At 44.2% G+C, this 18,775-nt stretch overlaps 1 protein-coding gene across 10 annotated transcripts in view; it reads right to left on the bottom strand.

The window, feature by feature from the left end:
- LOC140428034 (rho guanine nucleotide exchange factor TIAM1-like) overlaps positions 1-18,775 on the bottom strand; it is a 473,602-nt gene that overhangs the window by 59,479 nt on the left and 395,348 nt on the right. For all 10 annotated transcript variants that reach the window (XM_072514009.1, XM_072514007.1, XM_072514011.1 and 7 more), the window contains 3 exons: positions 2,645-2,821; positions 1,232-1,300; positions 1,012-1,137 (listed from right to left, as the gene is read on the bottom strand). In XM_072514009.1, the coding sequence (XP_072370110.1) occupies positions 1,012-1,137; positions 1,232-1,300; positions 2,645-2,821 (372 nt within the window). The remainder of the gene's footprint in view (positions 1-1,011; positions 1,138-1,231; positions 1,301-2,644; positions 2,822-18,775) is intronic.

Below are 18,775 nucleotides of genomic sequence, written 5' to 3'. Positions count from 1 at the left end.
CTCCTCTCAGCAAGATATTGGCCCCATCGTGTATAAAAGCAAAGACATCATGCTAAAACTTTATGGAACACTGGTTAGGTCCCATTAGAGAACAGTGGTCAATTCTGAGTTCCATATTTTGGGCGAATGTCAAGGCCTTACAGCGGGTGAAGATTTACATGAATGGCAGAGATAAAAGACTTCAAGCTACATGAAGACTTCAGCTGCACTGAGAGAAACTGGGGTTGTTCTTCGAGCAGGGATAGTTAATAAGAGATTTTGCAGTGCTTTTCAAAATTGTGAGTGGTGTTGTTACAGTAAATAAAGGGAAACTGCTTCAAGTGGCAGAAACTTTGATAACTCAAGGACACGGGTTTAAGGAAACATTTCTTTCAATGCAGCAAGCTGTTCTGATCTGGAATGCACTGCCTGAAAGAGCAGTGGGAGCAGATTCAGTAATAACTTTCAACAGGGAATTGGATAAATATTTGAAAGAAAAAAATTGCTAGTTTATGGGAATGAGCAGGAGACTGGGACTAATTGGATAGGTTTTCTAAAGAGCCAGCACCGGTCAGTGAGCAGAATGGCCTCATTCTGTGAAAATGTGGCCACTGAATATCCAGTTAAAATTTTCAATTTGCACTCATATAAAACTAAAAATAATTCAGCGAGGTGGAAACAGCAGATGTCACACAGAGCATTGTGATGCAACTTCCTACAGGTTTTCTTGAACTTTACAAGAAACATAAATGTCATCTTAGACACATTCAAGACTTTATTAAAACACCTAATGGGTTCTGCCTCCCTGCTTCTGCTATGGGTTTTTCATACGAGCTTGTGTTATAGATTTTTTCAATATGTTTTTCCACCAAGTGTCATTGTTTCGCTCCTTTTGTTTTTTTTAAAAGTGAGATTTTACTGACTGAATAAAAACGATGAAGGCCATAACAGAAAAAAAAATACCAGGGGGCGAAAACTGCACATTGTGGAAGAGAAATTGATCATAATCGGTGACCTCTGAAACAATTTTACCTTGAACTGATTGACTGTTTCAAGCTTTTCAAGGTCTGAAACCAATCTTACACCATCTTCAAGTGTTTTCAAGAATTCCACTTGGAACTGAACCATTTCCCTCAAGTTTCCAAAAAGCACATCAAGCTGAAATATAATCAACAAATCAAAAACTTTATTCACACAACAATAACAAGTGAGTAGACTATAGCCATAGCTGATTGAAAATTATTTTCATTACCTCATCTTGAGTGAGAAAAACTTCTTTCTGCAGAGGTTTCAAATATTTCTCCAAGAGATAATTCAGATCCTGTGAACCAAACATTAGACTTTAGGCAAATATACAAGAAATGATTTTGGACCTTCTTTCAGTAAAAATCCTCAGGTTTGAGAGTGAGTGTAATTTTGCACCTTAGTGCACTGGATTTAACCTCTTCATAAATCCATATTCGGGTTCCAGCAAAGTTAAGCCAGAACGACTGCACGTTATTTTCCAAGATTGAAAATTTAGCAATTAACAGATCAAAGCAATATTCAAACGTAATTCACAGCAATTTTCACAGTGAGAGCATCTGCATTATTTCAAACTGATCTTCTTAAAAATATTTTTTTAAATCTTCACTAAGAGCAGAAAATGCTGGAAATATATAATCTTTCTGTGTCTGTATCCTTTATCAGAACATTAAAAATACTTTACTGCTTAAAACAAATCAAAAAATATTGGTTAAAGTAAACATATTTGTATTAAAAATGTGATAAATTACAAGCGCAAACTGGCACAAGCATTTTAGTTCTATAAAATTAATTCCTAAAATACTGAAGTGCTCTCATCTTACTTACTATATTGTATAAGAATCATAGACCTACACTCTAAATGTTGACGTAGGTACTGTAAGATGGTTTGCAATTGAGGAAGGGGTGCTCCAATCTGAAGCCAATAGTTAGCTTCAATCTTTACTGAGCAGTCAAATGATTTTAAGTAGAACAGTCACAAAGATATTCAGTTTACCCTCCCACAAGTGTCAATCCTCTTCTCTTGAAAACAGTCACACACATGAGTATCTGGTTCAAGGAATAACTGTCAGCTTCCAGTAAATTGCCCAAGTGGCTATTCTTCATTTGTCAACTCTGTTATTTTTAGCAGATTAATCTACCATGGAAGACATCAGAGGAAAATCGGATTATATTTCATCAGGCATCCATACACTCAGTATGCTGTAGCCATTGGATAACAACTGGGAACAAAACCCAGCAAGTTTTGCTAGTTTATGGGAATGAGCAGGAGACTGGGACTAATTGAATAGGTGTTCTAAAGAGCCAGCACCAGTCAGTGAGCAGAATGGCCTCATTCTGTGCTGCATTATGCTGTGAATTCTGTGAAAATATGGCCACTGAATATCCTGGGTTTTTCTCTCGCAACCCACAGACAATACAGTCTTTCTGCCACCGTCTGCCATTCCACACATTTAAAGCTTAAAGGACAATATTCTGTTTGGGGAGGTGGGACAAAATAGATAATACATTTAAATAAGGGTCTAAAAGCTAATGTATACACTCTAAAGCAAGATAATAAACCAAATATCATAAAAAGTCACATTTCTCCTTTTTAGAAAAAAAAAATAATTCCTGTCACTGCTACATCCTGTGTTCTCACCTTAACATAAGTCTGTTCTGTTTTCACAAGTTCACAAATGACCTTGCGTAGTTTATCAGCATCAGTTAATTGCCGAGCTGGTACTTGGTGGGGCAAAGAATCCAAAGGTTGTGATGACATGTCGGGTGGACTTAATTCATGCAGACCACGACAAAATGCTGTTACTTGCTCTGTGCTCTATACAAGAAAATAAGTAATTGAAGTTTACTTTTAAAATATTTTTTCTTCCAAAAAAGTGTATTTAAAACTTCAAATGAATTAAGATGCTGTACGCAGTGCATCACATTATCATAGACTATTTTATACAATTCCCAGAATGAGGTAATGTTCAGGGATGATATCTTCCACTGTGTTCCTCAGCCTGCAGCTAAATATTAACAAGACTACAGAATGTATTTAATTGGCCTGAAAATTCATTCGTACTAGCCGTCAAACATTTATAAAATCTGCAAGAGAAGCATGAAAAGAACATACTTTCTCGAGTTATTAAACCAAGATTACCTAAAGTAATGCATCAAATGGTCATTACAGATATAATCTGAATCCTTGAGGATAACTTTGACAAAAAACTTTGGATGCAAGTGGTATTAGAGTACCATAGTAACATTCACAGTGTGGGTGTAGAATTCTGGTACATGCTGCACAGTATGCCATATTAGCGCGTGCATTGAAAGCCTACTGCAAGTATTCAGAGTAACATCATGATGTCAGTCAGCGTGTCACATTGATTTGATGCCAGCACCACCATTTTGGAGCTCAATGAAGAGGGGTGAGTGGACAGAAGGTTTCTCAGTAGCAGGTCATATCCATCCAGGATATTGGGAAGCAAATGTCCTCAGTAAACCTAAGTGAGAAACAATGGGCGAGACATCTGTGCTTCACTAAAAACACCGGAAGTCTGCCCCCTCTGTAGCTTCAGAGCAGGGCATGGACTGGGATGCCAGTGACTGTGAAAGTGACCGTGGTGTGAATATGGCTCCTTCCAGGCTGGATCTGAAGATATTTGTAACATTTTGCAATTTGCCATCCACTGTTATGCAAGGGAGATCTCTGATGGGCTGTATTCAAAAGGAGCAGACTGAATTACATTCTCTCTTGCCAGACACCAGCAGGCACAGCAAGCAGGCAGCTTCACAAGGATAGCAGGCTTCTGCAGAGTGCCATTTTCTACATGTACTTCACTTTGTAGGCACTGCATATAAATTCTAAGATGTACCTCAATTATATTAACTTCCTCACCCAGATGGTGTGCAACCATATGCAAAAGATCATTCAGATCAATACCCGGTACCCCGGCATGCCTTCATTCAGTGGCAGTCCACAGTGCCATCTGCATTTATGAAACCACAAAAAAATCAAAAGATGGCTACTAGGCAACAAAGGCCATCTGCGAACTATACATGGCTGATGACTACAGCATGTTTACAATGAAAGCCATGCTGCCATACGAAAAGCAATAGAGCAGACCACTGGCATACTAAAACAATGCATCCACTACCCGGGCTGGTCTGGAGGAGTCCTGCACCTGTAGCACTCAGTGGAAAGGCTGTCAAGATTCATGGTGGGCTGCTGTATGTTGCACGACCTTGCCATCACAAAGAAATAGCGATTGCCACAAGCTACACAGTGAGTAGCTGAACAACAGGAGGATGAACAGGAAGAGCAGAGGTAGCCTAGACATCCCCTTTCTACTTGGGCTGTGGATAAAGAACTCTTCCCAGTGCATTATGAGTAGCAGCAACCCCAATTCCCCATTCACTAACCTTTTACCTTGAATCTACCTTCCCTCTGTTACTGAATGTTATAGTATCCATTTGCCACAATGTAAAAATAAAAGTCAACACAAAATAAACACACCAGACCAAATTTATAAATCAAAGCATGCTATGTTGCATACAGACTTCGACAAAGCATCTTGGTGTATTCCCTTGGTGTCTACCTCTGGTGTGTTTATGCCTACCCTCGTGCTCCTATGGGGGGGGTTTGACTTTGAGCAGCTTTGGGTCCAGGACATCGGACTGCAGTATTCCAGCACGACCAGCAACAGTGTGCGCAGGCGGATGGACTGGCTGACAGGTAACAACAAGGACAGAGTGTGGCACTGGTTGGAGGACAAATGCTGTCTTCCTGAGAGGGGCAACGAGTGTGTGCATTATGGGCACCCCTTTTCCACAGGGCTGCACCCTGAGCAATCCTAGCCACGTGTTGCAAAACAATGGGTTACTGCAAAACCCTGCAAGCCATTTGAAACAGCAGCAAGTTAGCCTTTTTTTATTCTTTCATGGCATGTGGGTGTCATTGGCAAGGCCACATTTGATGCCCATCCTTCATTGCTCTTGAACATAGTTCTTTGCTGGACCACCGTAGAGAGCAGTGAAGAGTTAACCACATTGCTGTGGGACCGGAGTCACATGTAGGCCAGACTGGTTAGGACAGCGAACCAGATGAGTTCTTATGGCAATCAACAATGGTTTCAAGGTCACTAGTACTGGGACGAGCTTTTTTTCCCCCCATTGATTCCAAACTTTATTTTTAATTAATTGAATTTAAATTCCATGGTGGGATTTGAACCCATGTCCTCAGAGCATTAACCTGGATTACTAGTCCAGTGACATTACCACTACACCATTTCATTGTATGACAGAGGGCTGAGCTTCCAATGCAGCACCTGTCATTGCAGAGTGTTTTGAGTTCACAATTATCCTAATTAAGTTGCCCGCCACTTCCAAGTTGTGTGCAATGTTCTACGCAGAATTGGTGCCTTTCACATTCCATGACATTGTACGCAGATTTCTGCAGGTCTGTTGTTGCACTAACATTTTGCGCTGCATGCCCAGCTTCTATAGTGTGCCCCATCAAGTGCTCATCTGACTCCTCTGTGGCAGAACTTGTGCATCACCTCGCCCTATGGGGAGCAGTCACCTGCACTCACTTGCTCTCTGCGCTGGCTGCACTCCACTCTTTTCCATATCTCACTATATACATATCCTGCATGAAGCTATATTCTAAATGATGTACAGTGTCAGCATCTGAGTGGTAGATGTGAATGCGAGATCGAGTGACGGTGTTTCGTCATCATCACGGTCTTCTTGCTGTTCCACCCCTGCCTGGCCAGGTTACAGATCCAATGTATCTGAAAGGAGAAAGGCACAGGGGTACGGTGAAGGGAGGGGAGGAGGAAGTAATAGGTGCATGCTTACACCGCCTACAGATTGTAAATAAAAGTAAATTGTGGGATAAAGCGGAAATGGGGTGCGAGGAGGGGAATTCAATCTGAAGATAAGGTCATCTTTATAATTTCAACCCTGCCACTGGAATATTGACCATATCTAATGATAGACAGCACTACCCTCAATGGGAGTAAGGACATGTAGCCAGCTAGTACCTGCTGCCATGGTTCATTCAGCACATTTCAAGCATGAAGGAGAGTGTCAGGAATTGTGGTGCAATCTGTTTGGATGATGGGGCTTTCATTGTTGAATAACTGACAGTTGTTTGCAAGCTGTGAGATATGGGTATGAGGCTTGCAGCAGTGTAAAGTGAGTTTGAGGGGTGGGGCGAAATTATTAATTTTAGGTACGAGTTATGCCTGATAGCGATTCTTGCTAGGTTAATGTTGGTGGTATGGGGCATTGAGCAGTTTGAAAGGCTAGTGGTGCAATTGGTGGCATATTGCATTTGAAGATGCATTCACTGACCTTGACTGTTTATGCGTGGTCATTGAACTTTTTGTGGCACTTCATCTAGGTTCGCAGGACTCAACTCTTGGTTGCGGATTGTCATGGCTGGTCTTGCTGTCTTCTGAAATTTTCCAGGAGGGTCTCACAGCCCCCATTAGATAAATAGCATCTATCTTCCTCTGGCACCTCCTTGAGCAAGGGCCCTACCACAGCTGCAGCAAATCTTGGTGCCTGTTATCTGCCACATTGCACCATTATTCTCTCTTTGCTGGGTCAGAATCAATTCTAGGATGACTAGGAGCACCTGTTCCAGCTGCTACGCAGCTCCACTTTAAGAAGTCTTGGTACACTTTAATCCACTCAAGCTTGCTTTCACTCGAGTTTTCACTCGAGGACCCCCTGCTGAGGCAGACAACCACTCAATGGCACAGTTACTGCCAGATGCACGCTGTAATCATGTTAATTAGCAGGCAACATAATGTTGGCATACTGCCTACATCAGAAGCAATAGGTGTGTGTTAATTCCACATGTACTTTTCAAGAACAACAAAGTATGTATTTAGAATGAGAAAATCATAAAAGAGAGTACTTTTACCCAAAAATACTATACATAGCTTCAAAAGAAAACCAAAGATTGCTATTTTTTTGGTGGGGGTGGGGGGGGGTTTGTCCCTTGCACTTGCCCACTTTATTAAATCTTGTTTTGAACCTGAAAGTTGCAGTAAAAATCTAGGTTACAGTTACACTCCACAGGAACTCCATTGATTAACCTAAATACTAACTCTTTAGGGAATCCAAAATTAAAACCGGCTAGTTTCTACTTAATGTCATGAATTCTAAAAGAACATTTCCTGTACTGTTAGAGTAAAAATGCTTTTATTTAAAAAGGCGTTGCTTGGAGGAAAGGGAAGTAATTTTCTTCAAAAATATTCTAGCTGTGTTTTCCTTCTTTTTTGCACAAAACTCAAACCCAAACATATCTTGTATACATTCTGTGATAATAGTAATTTTCAAACATTTACCCAAAGCATTTGTCCTTCATCAGTTACAAGAATATACATTTTGTTTATTTGGGCTTTTCATAGATCCACAATTGAAAGCACAACTTATTTTTCAGCAAATACAATGCAAGTAAAATATACATTTAAGCTTTGTAAGACACAGGGCTTTAAATTGTACAACGGAACACAATTAGACAAATATTTAACGCATTTTATTGCAATTTCGCTCCCATTATCTTAATGCAGACATTAACCGATTTATTTTAAATGGGTGTCTCCACTGAAACAGCAGGGAGGGATTTATTTAAAATTCCCATCCATTTCACATTCTTTCTTCAAGAACCAGTTATTAATAATAATAATAATCATAATGAAATTCAGTGATGAACCTTTTAAGAAACAAAACTCAGCATCAAGGTAGCATCGACCTGTCAAGGAGCACGGTCAGATTCCTTGATGGACCTTGAGGTAGAATGATGATGAGCACTGGAGCAACTTTACATACTGCCACTTCTTTAAGGATCTCCTGAACTCTGTGAAAGAGTTTTATTTAACGTTGCTTTCTTTGTGACTTTAGCAACAATAATTTAGCTGCTTGTCCCTGAACAGAAAATTCAATGCTGAATAACATAATTTTAAAAAGCCTGTGTGTCCCCCTGACTTATTAGTACAACTTGCTTTTAATGTGTGTTCTGAATGGACAAAAGCAATATCAAATACTTCGGACTTGATATCGGGAGATTGGGATGGCAGTGTTGGAAGAGTTGTTTGGGGTGGTAGTGGGGATGGGCAAGGGAATGACTTACCAATGAGTTTGAGTGAAAAATTCAAGCATATAGCCTAATTGCAAATTTTTACATGGCAGGTTTCCAGTGGAATACGCCTGCAAGCCGTGGCTGCCCAATCCCCTGCTCCTTCTTAGCCTGAATACTGTGATGGTATGCATAAGCAATCATGAATATAATTATGTAAACAACCTCCAACACCAGCAGGTGGCAGTGTAAATCTATCACGTGACTCTGTACCTCAAGGAGTCTGGAGATTGTTGTGTTAGTGGATAGTCATACTTGCAGTAGCTCTAGGTTAATATATCATTATTAGTAGTTTGTAATATATTTCTCATAGTTACCTTAACCACGCATTTGTTTTCTAATAAAATACTTTAACTAGTCAAGAACTAGACTTTCTTTTGTGCATCTTTCCTACCGGCCAAGCCCAGAAAGTAACATGGTACCAGGTTTGAAGGTCTTCGAAGAAAAGAAGATTCTTTGAAGATCCGAACAACTAAAGGTAACTCCAAAGAAGAAGAAAAAAAGACAAAATCTTCCACTAACCTCGTGAACTACAGGTAGCTCGTACTCAACGCACTGCAAGGCTTCGACGTCCAGGATGAAAGGTCTGAAGGCACCACACCAGCTTCGAGTCACTGGTAATGTAGATGAGAATTGGTGCATTTTAAGCAACAAATCACACTACACGTTGCAGCTCTTGGTCTGCAGGCACAGCCTGATGAGAGGCACATAGCGTTGCTGCTCACTGTATGTAGCAAGTTCACAAGCAATAGAAATATTTAATACTTTTGTTTTTGATAGTGAGGCGGACAGCAAGAACTTTGGTGAAGTTCGAAAGCAAATTGATCGGCATTGCACTCCAAAAAAAAGAGACGTTCAAGCAGTACATATTTCGCTCATACATCCAAAAGGCAGGCAAATATTTTGATAGTTTTCTTACCGATTTGCGATTGATGGCTCAGTCATGTAATTTTGCTACCCTAAAAGCACCTGCAATCAAATCGTGTTCAGTATTTAATGACAAGGTATGCGAGACTGTTAAGAGAAAATGAACTTCAGCTTGATGATGCTATTAAGATTTGTCATGCCAGCGAGCTAGCTGCACAGCAGACTAACACTTTGAATCTCAACCATTTTGGCGTGAAGACAGGAAAGGCAGCTGACGCCATTAGTGTTGTGATGCACTCGAGTGCAAAACGTGGTCCCAGCACTGGTGACCATTTTAAGCGACCGACGAAACCACCATTTCATTCAACTGATGCGGCAATAGACAATGTCTAGAGTTTGGAAAGATGTGCTCCAAATGTAAAGGAAAAAATCATTCTGCTAAGCAATGCTTTACCAGTAAAAATGTAGAACAAACAAAATAAATCAACATGGTTGATGAAGTAAACCTTGGAGACCTGCTCTTCGTCGACATGATTTCTAGTGAGGGGATTTCCGTTTGTGACCATGGAGTGAATGGTCACATACAGGGCTGCTCCTGCTTGAAGTCACAGAAAAGAGCTCTTTTTACACAGAACTGGGTGGAATTTTGATGAAAAGGCGTAGGTGAATGTTAGATGAGTAGTTTATCCCTGGGTGTGGTATGTCTTCTGATCTCCAGACCTGGCAGAAAACAGTGAGAGATTTGGCTGGAAAGTTGAAACAATCTTGTGCAACAGCCTCTGTGCAGGTGGGGGAGGGGCAAGCTGGCAGGCCCCAGATACAGGAACTGATGGCTTTCATCAAGGAGGAATTCCATAAACAGAGGAAAGAAATGCGTGAGTATCATGCAAAGGCCATTGCAGAAGCTGTGGCACCCCTGAGGAGTTCTCTGGAACGGGTGGAGAGGTGTTTGGAGGTGCAGGGGTCACAGATTCGGGAGATCGAAGGAGTGATCTCGGACCACAATGATCATGTGTTGAGTCTGGAGGCAGAGGTGGGGCTCCTAGGAGACCTTTGTAAAACATTGAGGGCAAATGTGGAGGAGCAGGAGAATACCTAGAGCAGTCAGAACCTGCGAATAGTGGGCCTGCCTGAAGGAGTAGAAGGTGCGAGTGCCACGAGGTACATCTCGAAGATGCTGGCGGGGCTGGTGGCAGAAGGGGTGCTAGATAATGTGCCTGAAGTTGACCGAGTGCATAGGTCCCTGAGGCAGAAGCCTAGAGCTGGGGAGCCGCCACGGGCGGTGTTCGTGAGACTCCATAAATTTGTGGAGAAAGAGAAAATTCTACGGTGGGCCAGGGAGAAGCTTACCTACGACTGGGAGGGAAATAACGTCCAAATTTATCAGGACACTGGAGCCAAGTTGGCAAAGCGGCAGGCAGGTTTCCAGAAGGCCAAGGCGGTGCTGTACCGACGGCAGATCAGGTTTGTGATGCTCCACCCGGCAAAATTATGGGTGACGTTCAGAGGCCGGGAGTATTATTTCGAGACCCCAGAAGCAGCCGGAGACTTCATTAAGGAGCATAAACTGGGGGAGAACTGAGCAGACAATACTGGGAACCGGGGTGCTGGCACTTTGTAATGGCCGATGGCATATTTGAAGTGGGTGTATGGATTGGGGGATTTTCGTCTTATGTTTGGGGGGTGGGTTTGCTGTTTAATGTTGAGATTGTAAGGAGTTGTCGGGGTGAAAAGTTTATGTGGGGATGGATGTTCCCATCCCCCGCTCCTGTTTTATGGGACTGTTCGTGTTTAACATTTGTTTGTTTGCTTTTGGAGATGGCTGCCTGGAATTCAGGAAAAGTCCTTGTTTAGGTGGGGGAGGGTACGGTCAGCAGGGAGCCTTCTTCGTTGAGCTGAGGAGTGGGGGGGGGGGGGGGGGGGTGGGGGGGGGGGGGAGAGAAGGAGGGGGAGGTCATTAGGAGGTGCCTTTGGGCAGGGGCAGCCGCACTAGCAGGTTATGCTGGTGAACAGAAGTGAGGTGGTGGGGGAGAAGGCCAAGAGGGGTGGCCGGGGGGGGAGAGGGGGCGAAGAAGGGGAGGGGAGGGACGGAGTTTGTTGCGACGTGGCATGGGGTGAGAGATGACATGGTCAAGGGCGGAGAAATGGGCCATCTGGGATGGGCTAGGTATTGGGTGCAATTAAGGGGGCGGGGGTTAAGTAATAATAATAGAATAATAATAATATTTTGTTGTCACAACTATGAATTTACTGTGAAAAGCCCCAAGTCGCCACATTCCGGTGCCTGCTCGGGAAAGCTGGTACGGGAATTGAACCCGCGCTGCTGGCCTTGTTCTGCATCACAAACCAGCTGTCTAGCCCACAGAGTTAAATCAGCCCAGTAGGGAAGATGACGGATGGTAGAGGGGATTGGAGGCGCAAGCCTCCGGTAAGGTTGGTAACGTGGAACGTCCGGGGACTGAATGGGTTGGTTAAAGGTCACGCGTGTTTGCGCACCTCAGGAGCTTGAAAGCGGGGGTTGTCTTTATGCAGGAGACACACCTCCGTCTGAAGGACCAAGGTAGGTTAAGGAAGGAGTGGTTCGGGCACGTTTTTCACTCGGGGTTTGATTTGAAATCGAGGGGTGTGGCGATTTTAATGAGCAAAAAAATGGGATTCCTGAGTGCGAGAGAGTTATGGAGAGGATGGGTATGGTAGACCTGTGGCTTTTTCAGAACCCATGGGGAAGGGAGTATTCCTTTTCACACGTCCATAAGGTGTATTCGAGGATTGACTACTTTGTAGTGAGTCGGGAGATTTTGGTTGGGGTGGAGGGGGCAGAGTATGCGCGGATAGTTATCTCGGACCATGTACCCCACTGGCTGGAGATTCAATTTAGATCGGGATGAGAGCAGACGCCGGGGTGGAGGTTTGACTCGGGGTTGTTCGCGCATGGAGGTTTTTGTGATAAGGTGCAGTCGGCGATTAATGAGTATGTGGAGTTGTATTAGAATGGGGAGGTGTTGGCGGGCATTTTCCGAAACGCACTGAAGGCAGTGGTCCGGGGAGAAATTATTTTGTTTACAGTTCGTGCAGATAAGGAAAGGAGGGCGAAACATGACCGTCTAGCGTACGAGAGAGTGGAGGTGGACAGGGAATATTTGAGCGTGCCCACCGCGGAGGGATGGGCGAGGAGGAAAAAGTTGCAGGGGCAGTTTGACAGGCTGACAACGGGGAGGGCGGTAGGGCAACTGCATAGGGCAAGAGGGGTGCAACAAGAGTATGGGAAGAAGGCGAGCCACATGCTGGCGCACCAGCTGCAGAAGCAGGCTGCGTCCAGGGGAATATTGAAGATACGGACTGAGGCTGGGGATGTGGTGTCGGAGCCAGGGAAGATCAATGAGGCATTTAGAGAGTATTACCAGGGACTTTATGGGGCGGATCCAGGGGGAGAGGAGGGGGCGGTTTCTGGATGAGCTGCAATTTCCCCAGGTGGAGGAAGCAAAGAGGAAGGCGTTGGAGGAGCCCCTGGGGCTGGATAGTATCAGGGGTATGAAGTCGGGGAAGGCCCCTGGGCCGGAAATTTATAAGGAGTTTGCGGCGGACCTGGCACCACATCTGTTGGGGGCGTTTACTGAAGCACTGGAGAAGGGGGAGTTACCGGAGACGATGAAGCAGGCAGTAATCACACTAATCCCCCAAAAATGGAAGGATCTGGTGGAATGTGGGTCGCATAGACCAATATCACTATTGAATGCGGATGTGAAAGTATTGACTAACTTGTTGGCGGGGAGGATGGAGGCTTCGTGAAGGGCCGGCAGCTTGCGAGTAATATAAGACGGCTGTTGAATGTGGTGATGAATCCGTCGGGGGCTCTGGTCCCGGAGGTAGTGGTGTTCAGACGCGGAGAAGGCATTTGATCGGGTGGAGTGACGGTACTTGTTCAAAGTTTTGGGACGGTTTGGGTTTGGGCCGAAATTTGTGGCATGGGTGCGGTTGCTGCATGTGGTGCCAAGAGCGAGGGTGAGGACGAACGATGTGAGCTCACAAAGCTTTGACTTACACAGGGATACGAGGCAAGGGTACCCGCTGTCGCAGCTGCTGTTTGCGCTGGCCATAGAGCCATTGGCGATGGCTCTCAGGGGGTCGGCAGTGTGGCAGGGGATAATGAGGGGACAGAGGGAGCATCAGGTGTCGCTCTATGCCGATGACCTCTTGCTGTATGTTTCGGATCCGTTGGAGAGTATGGGAAGAATGATAGGCCTGTTGGGGATGTTTGAAGGCTTCTCGGGGTACAAGCTGAATGTAAGGAAAAGCGAGGTATTCCCGGTGAATGAACTGGCAAGGCGGGCTAATTTAGGGAGGATGCCACTTACGGTAGCGAGGGATAGGTTTAGGTCATTGGGGATTCAAGTAGCGAGGGAATGGACAGGGCTCCATAAGTGGAACTTAAAGAAGCTGGTGGAGGAGGCCAGGGAGGATCTTAGGAGGTGGGATACACTGAACAACATTGGCGGGGGGGGGTCAAAGTAGTGAAAATGAATATTCTGCCGAGGTTCTTGTTTATCTTTCAGGCCCTCCCGACCTTTATACCAAATGCCTTTATTCGGAAAGTGGACACGATCATCTTGGACTTTGTATGGGCGGGGAAGGTGCCGAAGGTGGGGAGGACCCTACTACAGAGGCAGCAGAGGGGGTTGGCTTTGCCGAACTGGCTTAATTATTACTGGGTGGCGAATGTGGACAAGGTGCGGCAGTGGTTGGAAGGAGAAGGAGTAGAGTGGGTTAGGATGGAGGAAGAATCTTGTAAGGGGTCGAGTTTGAGGGCAATAGTGACGGGAGATGGATAATGTATATAGGAGGTGGAGGGAAGTGGGGCGGGTCAAGGTGAGGGATTTGTATTTGGAGGAAGGGTTCGCCAGTCTGGAGGAGCTAAGGGAGAGGGTAGAGTGCCGAGGGGTAGTGAGTTCAGGTATCTGCAGGTTAGGGACTTTGCATGAAAGGTCTGGAGGGGGTTCCCTAGGTTGCCGGGATACACCCTGCTGGAGCAACTGCTGCTTCCAGATGTGGAAGTGGAGGGAAAAATGGGGGATATCTATAAGTGGCTGGGGGAGCAGGGAGGTGAAGATCAAGGAGAAATGGGAGGCGGAGTTGGGAATGGAGATCAATTGGGGAGTATGGAGTGAGGCACTGCAAAGGGTAAACGTGACCTCCTCTTGTGCAAGGATTAGCCTGATACAGTTTAAGGTGGTACACAGGGTGCATATGACTCGGGTGAGAATGAGTGGGTTCTTTCAGCGGGTAGCAGGTGAATGAGAGAGGTGTGGGCGGGGGCCAGAGAATCACGCGCACATGTTTTGTGTGTGAAAAATTGGGAAGATTCTAGACAGGCGTGTTCGCAGTCTTAGTCAGGATAGTGGAGAAGGAGGTGGACCTGGACCCTTTGGTGGCGATATTTGGGCTTCAGAGAAGCCGGAGCTCATGGAGAGGAGGAAGGCCGATGTCATGGCCTTCGCCTCTCTGATTGCACGGCGGCGAATTTTGCTGGAGTGGCGGCCGGCATCGCCACCGGGGGTAGCAGCATGGTTAGGTGACCTGTACGACTTCCTGCGGTTGAGAAGATAAAGTATGAGTTAAGGGGCTCAGCAAGGGAGTTTGAGAACAGGTGAGCGATGTTTGTGACCGTGTTTGTGGGCTATTCATCGCATGGGGGTGGGGGGGTGGGGGGGGGTGATGGGGAGAGGGGTGGAGTGAAAAAAATCTGTACAGACTGCATAGTTGATTGTTGGGAAGTATGTTTCCCGGGGTGCTTACTTGGTGTAACCTGCTTTGATACAAGTTTTTAATAAAATACGTTTTTTTTTTTTAAATGATTTCTAGTGAGGGCAAGGATAGTCAAGGCATGCTGAAAGACAACATTTTAATGATGATTCGTAGTAACAGTGAAGTGAATGCAAATACTCAAAAAGACATATGGACAGTTCCATTGAAGATTAATGAAACATTAATTAACTTCAAACTTGAGACGGGAGCAATGGTCAATCTTATTAGTCAGATTTAAAAGAGCTGAGAATTAAACTATAAGTGTTAAATAAAGCAGTATTACTGAAAGACTACAATGGAAATGAAATTACTATGCTCGGGGCATGCAAGCTTGATGTATATGTGAAGAACAAAGTCCACACAGTAAAACTTTCCATTGAAGAGGCGGAATATGAATCTCTAGTGGGAGTGGAAGCATGTGAAGCACTTGAGCTAGTTAAGCGAGTTTACAGTGCAGAATAATAATAATATTTATTGTCACAAGTAGGCTTACATTAATACTGCAATGAAGTTACTGTGAAAAGCCCCTGGTTGCCACATTCCGGCGCCTGTTCGGGTACATAAGAGGGAGAATTCAGAATGTCCAATTCAGCTAACAAGCACGTCTTTCGGGACTTGCGGGAGGAAACTGGAGAATCCGGAGGAAACCCACGCAGAATGTGCTGTAACTAGACAAAATGCATCAGTAGATTCCATACTGAAGGAATTTCCTGGGATATTTCAAGGCTTTGGCACTTAACTTATCACGTATCAAATCCAGTTAAAAGAGAATGCGCAACCAGTAATACGTGCACCAGTAATACGTGCACCAAGACATGTACCAGTTCCATTGAAAGACAGATTGAAGGATGAGCTAGAAAGGATGACGGCTTTAGGCATAATCAAACGCATTGAAGAATCGACAGATGGATAAACTCTATGGTCTGCGTTAAGAAGAAAAATAACAACGTATTTGAGATCTGAACCTCAACATTAAAAGAGAACATTATCCGATTCCGAAGAGGTCCAGAGGAACCTGTTTTAGCAAACCTGTCTACCTATCTGCTCCTCTATCTCCCACTGGCTGTTGGGAGGCTTTTGGAATGGCAAGCATTACAAGAAGCATTGACAACAGCGCCAGTGAAGGTGTTCTCTGACCCTACAAAGATGAAGAAAATATCGACAGATGCGTCGAAAGATGGGTTGGGAGTGGCGTTATTGCAACAAGACAATGATGAAAATTGGCTTCCAACTCCCTATGCTTTCAGGTCAATGCCTGACACAGAGCGCAGGTATGCTCAAATTGAAAAAGCTTAGGTTTAATTAATGGTATTACTAAGTTCCATGACTACATATATGGTCTACCAACATTTTTAGTGGAAACTGACCACAGGCCACTTGTCAAAATAGCTTAAAAGATGAACGAGATGTCCCCTATGATACAGTGCATGATGATGAAGCTACAAAGGATGAGGATGTTTAAGTCCATGTGAATCTTGTCACTTAGTCCTTCCTGTATCTGATGACAAATCAAGACTGATAAACGAAGAAACGACCAAAGACATGGGGCTGGATTCTCCGTTTGGGAGACTAAGTCCCCACACCGGCGTGAAAATGGTGGTGTTTTACTCAGGAAAACTGGCGCAAAACGGCCAGCGATTCCCTGCTCTAGTAGGGGGTGCTAGCCGCCAGGCAGTGTAGAGCTCCCAGCTCTAGTTGCCGATACGGCCTGAAGCATTGCCGGGTCCATGGTCGCGCATGCGCACTACTGCGGCTGCGCCGTACTTCATGGCAGACACAGCCCGCGGACCAAGACTGCAAAAATAGTGCCCCCCCCCCCACTTCGGCCAGCTTGTGCGCCCCAGACCGCCCCCCACAGTGCGCCCAGCCTCGAGTAAAGGCCCCCATGCCCGCAGATCGGCCCTCCCCAGACTGTGGTGGCGCTGGACTGAGTCCGCAGCCACCACGCTGAGTTCACGACGGGTGAGATCATGAGAGTCCCACGCCGTCAGGAACTCGGCCGGTCGGGGACTGAGCATCGCGGGGCGGGCCTCAGGCAATAGCCTGAGGCCGTGGATACGGCATGCGGTGAACTCCTAGAGTACGGCGCTTTTCAGGGGGCAGAGCATCGTGAAACCGGTGCTGCCCCCAATTTAGTCGTCATCAGGGATTCTCCGCCGGTTCGCCAAACGTGATTTTGGCGCCGGGGATCGGAGAATCCAGCCCATAGTCTTACAAAAGGTGATAAAATATCTCCACAACGGAAGGCCTAAAGGTTCCTACTCCAGTTTAATGTTGGGGCAGAATTAACTGATGCAATGGTTTTTTGCTTCAACACCAAAGGATTGTAATTCCACAGTCATTAAAGTCAATGATTCTTAAAATATACATGAAGGACACTTGAGAATAGAAAAGTGCAAGCGAAGTGCCAGGGAAACAGTGTTTTGGCCAGGTATCAACCACGATATTCAAGTCATGGTAGATAACTGCACTCAAGAGTTGGAAGCTTTAGTACAAACTTCCGAAGGAACCAGTTAATGCAAGACTAGAGAGGAAACTTATTCTTCAAAAAAGGAGGCAGAAGAGATATTATGACAAATCTACAAGAAGGCTCAACCATTGCAAACAGATGACACAGTAACGGTGGAAGATAGCAATGGGGACGGATGATTGAAATATGCTGAGGTACTGCAACAGGTCTGCCCTCATTCGTATCTAACCATCACTGATGACGGAACAATCTTAAGGAGATACAGGAGAGCTCTGCTTATGTTATGGAACCGCAAGAAGACATTTCCAGCAATCCAAACACAATTGAAAAAGAAACATCTCAGCATACAGAACCAGAACAAACTAAAAATGCACAAATTCAAGAAGGACAAGAAACATCTGCAACAACAAATGAAAATGAAACACGGTCACAAGTTCAACCAATGCTCAGAAGGTCGACACGACAAAGGCGAAAACCTGAGAGATTGAATTTGTGATGGACTGTAAATAGTTAAATGTTCTAAAGAATTATGCATATCATATTGTATTGTAAACCAAAGTCATGTATGTAAATAGTTACATTTACAAAGGAAAGGAGATATGATCATATGCATAAGCAATCATGTATATAATGATGTAAACGACCTCCAACCAGCAGATGGCAGTGTAAGTCTACCACATGACTGTACTTCGAGGAGTCTGGAGATAGCCATATTAGTCGGTAGTCATACTTGCAATACCTCAAGGATAATTTATTATTAGTAGTTTGTAATATATTTCTCATAGTTATCTTAACCATGCATTTGTTTTATAATAAAATACTTTATACTAGACATTCTATTGTCCATCATTCCTACCGGCCAAACACCAGAACGTAACAAGTACCAGCAGTATTATTGATACTGTTATGAAGAAAATACTGCCAAAGCAAGAACTAAATGTTCATCAAGAAAAAGTCACAATTCAGTACAGCAGCATAGGACGTACACTGAGACATAGATTAAAAGTGGCAAGAAAATGGGATTTGCCAATGGAAACATTAACACCACTTCTTAACAACATGGAGAAACAACTGGAAGATTAGTGATATCCCATTAAAAGGGTGGAGGCAAAGTAAATAATTCCAGTGATTATATTATCAAATAATAGAGTGACAACTATTCCAGCAGAGATAAATCATTGGTTTAAAAGTCTCCCATCATGCTCTTCTGAATTCTGTCCAACCAAAGAATCTTTAAATTATTTCTTTAGTTCCTCAAGCATGCTTGAAATGTTTCAGGAACTGACGGATGGCCAATTAAAACCACTGAAATTTAAATATACTTGAAGTTCAGTTAGATTGCTCCCAGTAAATCTCCAAACAGATAGTTAAACTTGGTTCTGTTCCATCACATTTTTCATTCCTCTTGGAGTTTATAAATTAGTTTGACAATCCATGTTTCAAACCATTATTAGATTTGTCAGAGTAGTACTGTTTCCAAAGAAAATGTTAAAAGCTTG

Source organism: Scyliorhinus torazame, chromosome 8 (assembly GCF_047496885.1).
Source record: "Scyliorhinus torazame isolate Kashiwa2021f chromosome 8, sScyTor2.1, whole genome shotgun sequence".
Taxonomy (NCBI): Eukaryota; Metazoa; Chordata; class Chondrichthyes; order Carcharhiniformes; family Scyliorhinidae; genus Scyliorhinus; species Scyliorhinus torazame.
This window is presented reverse-complemented; position numbering and strand designations above follow the sequence as displayed.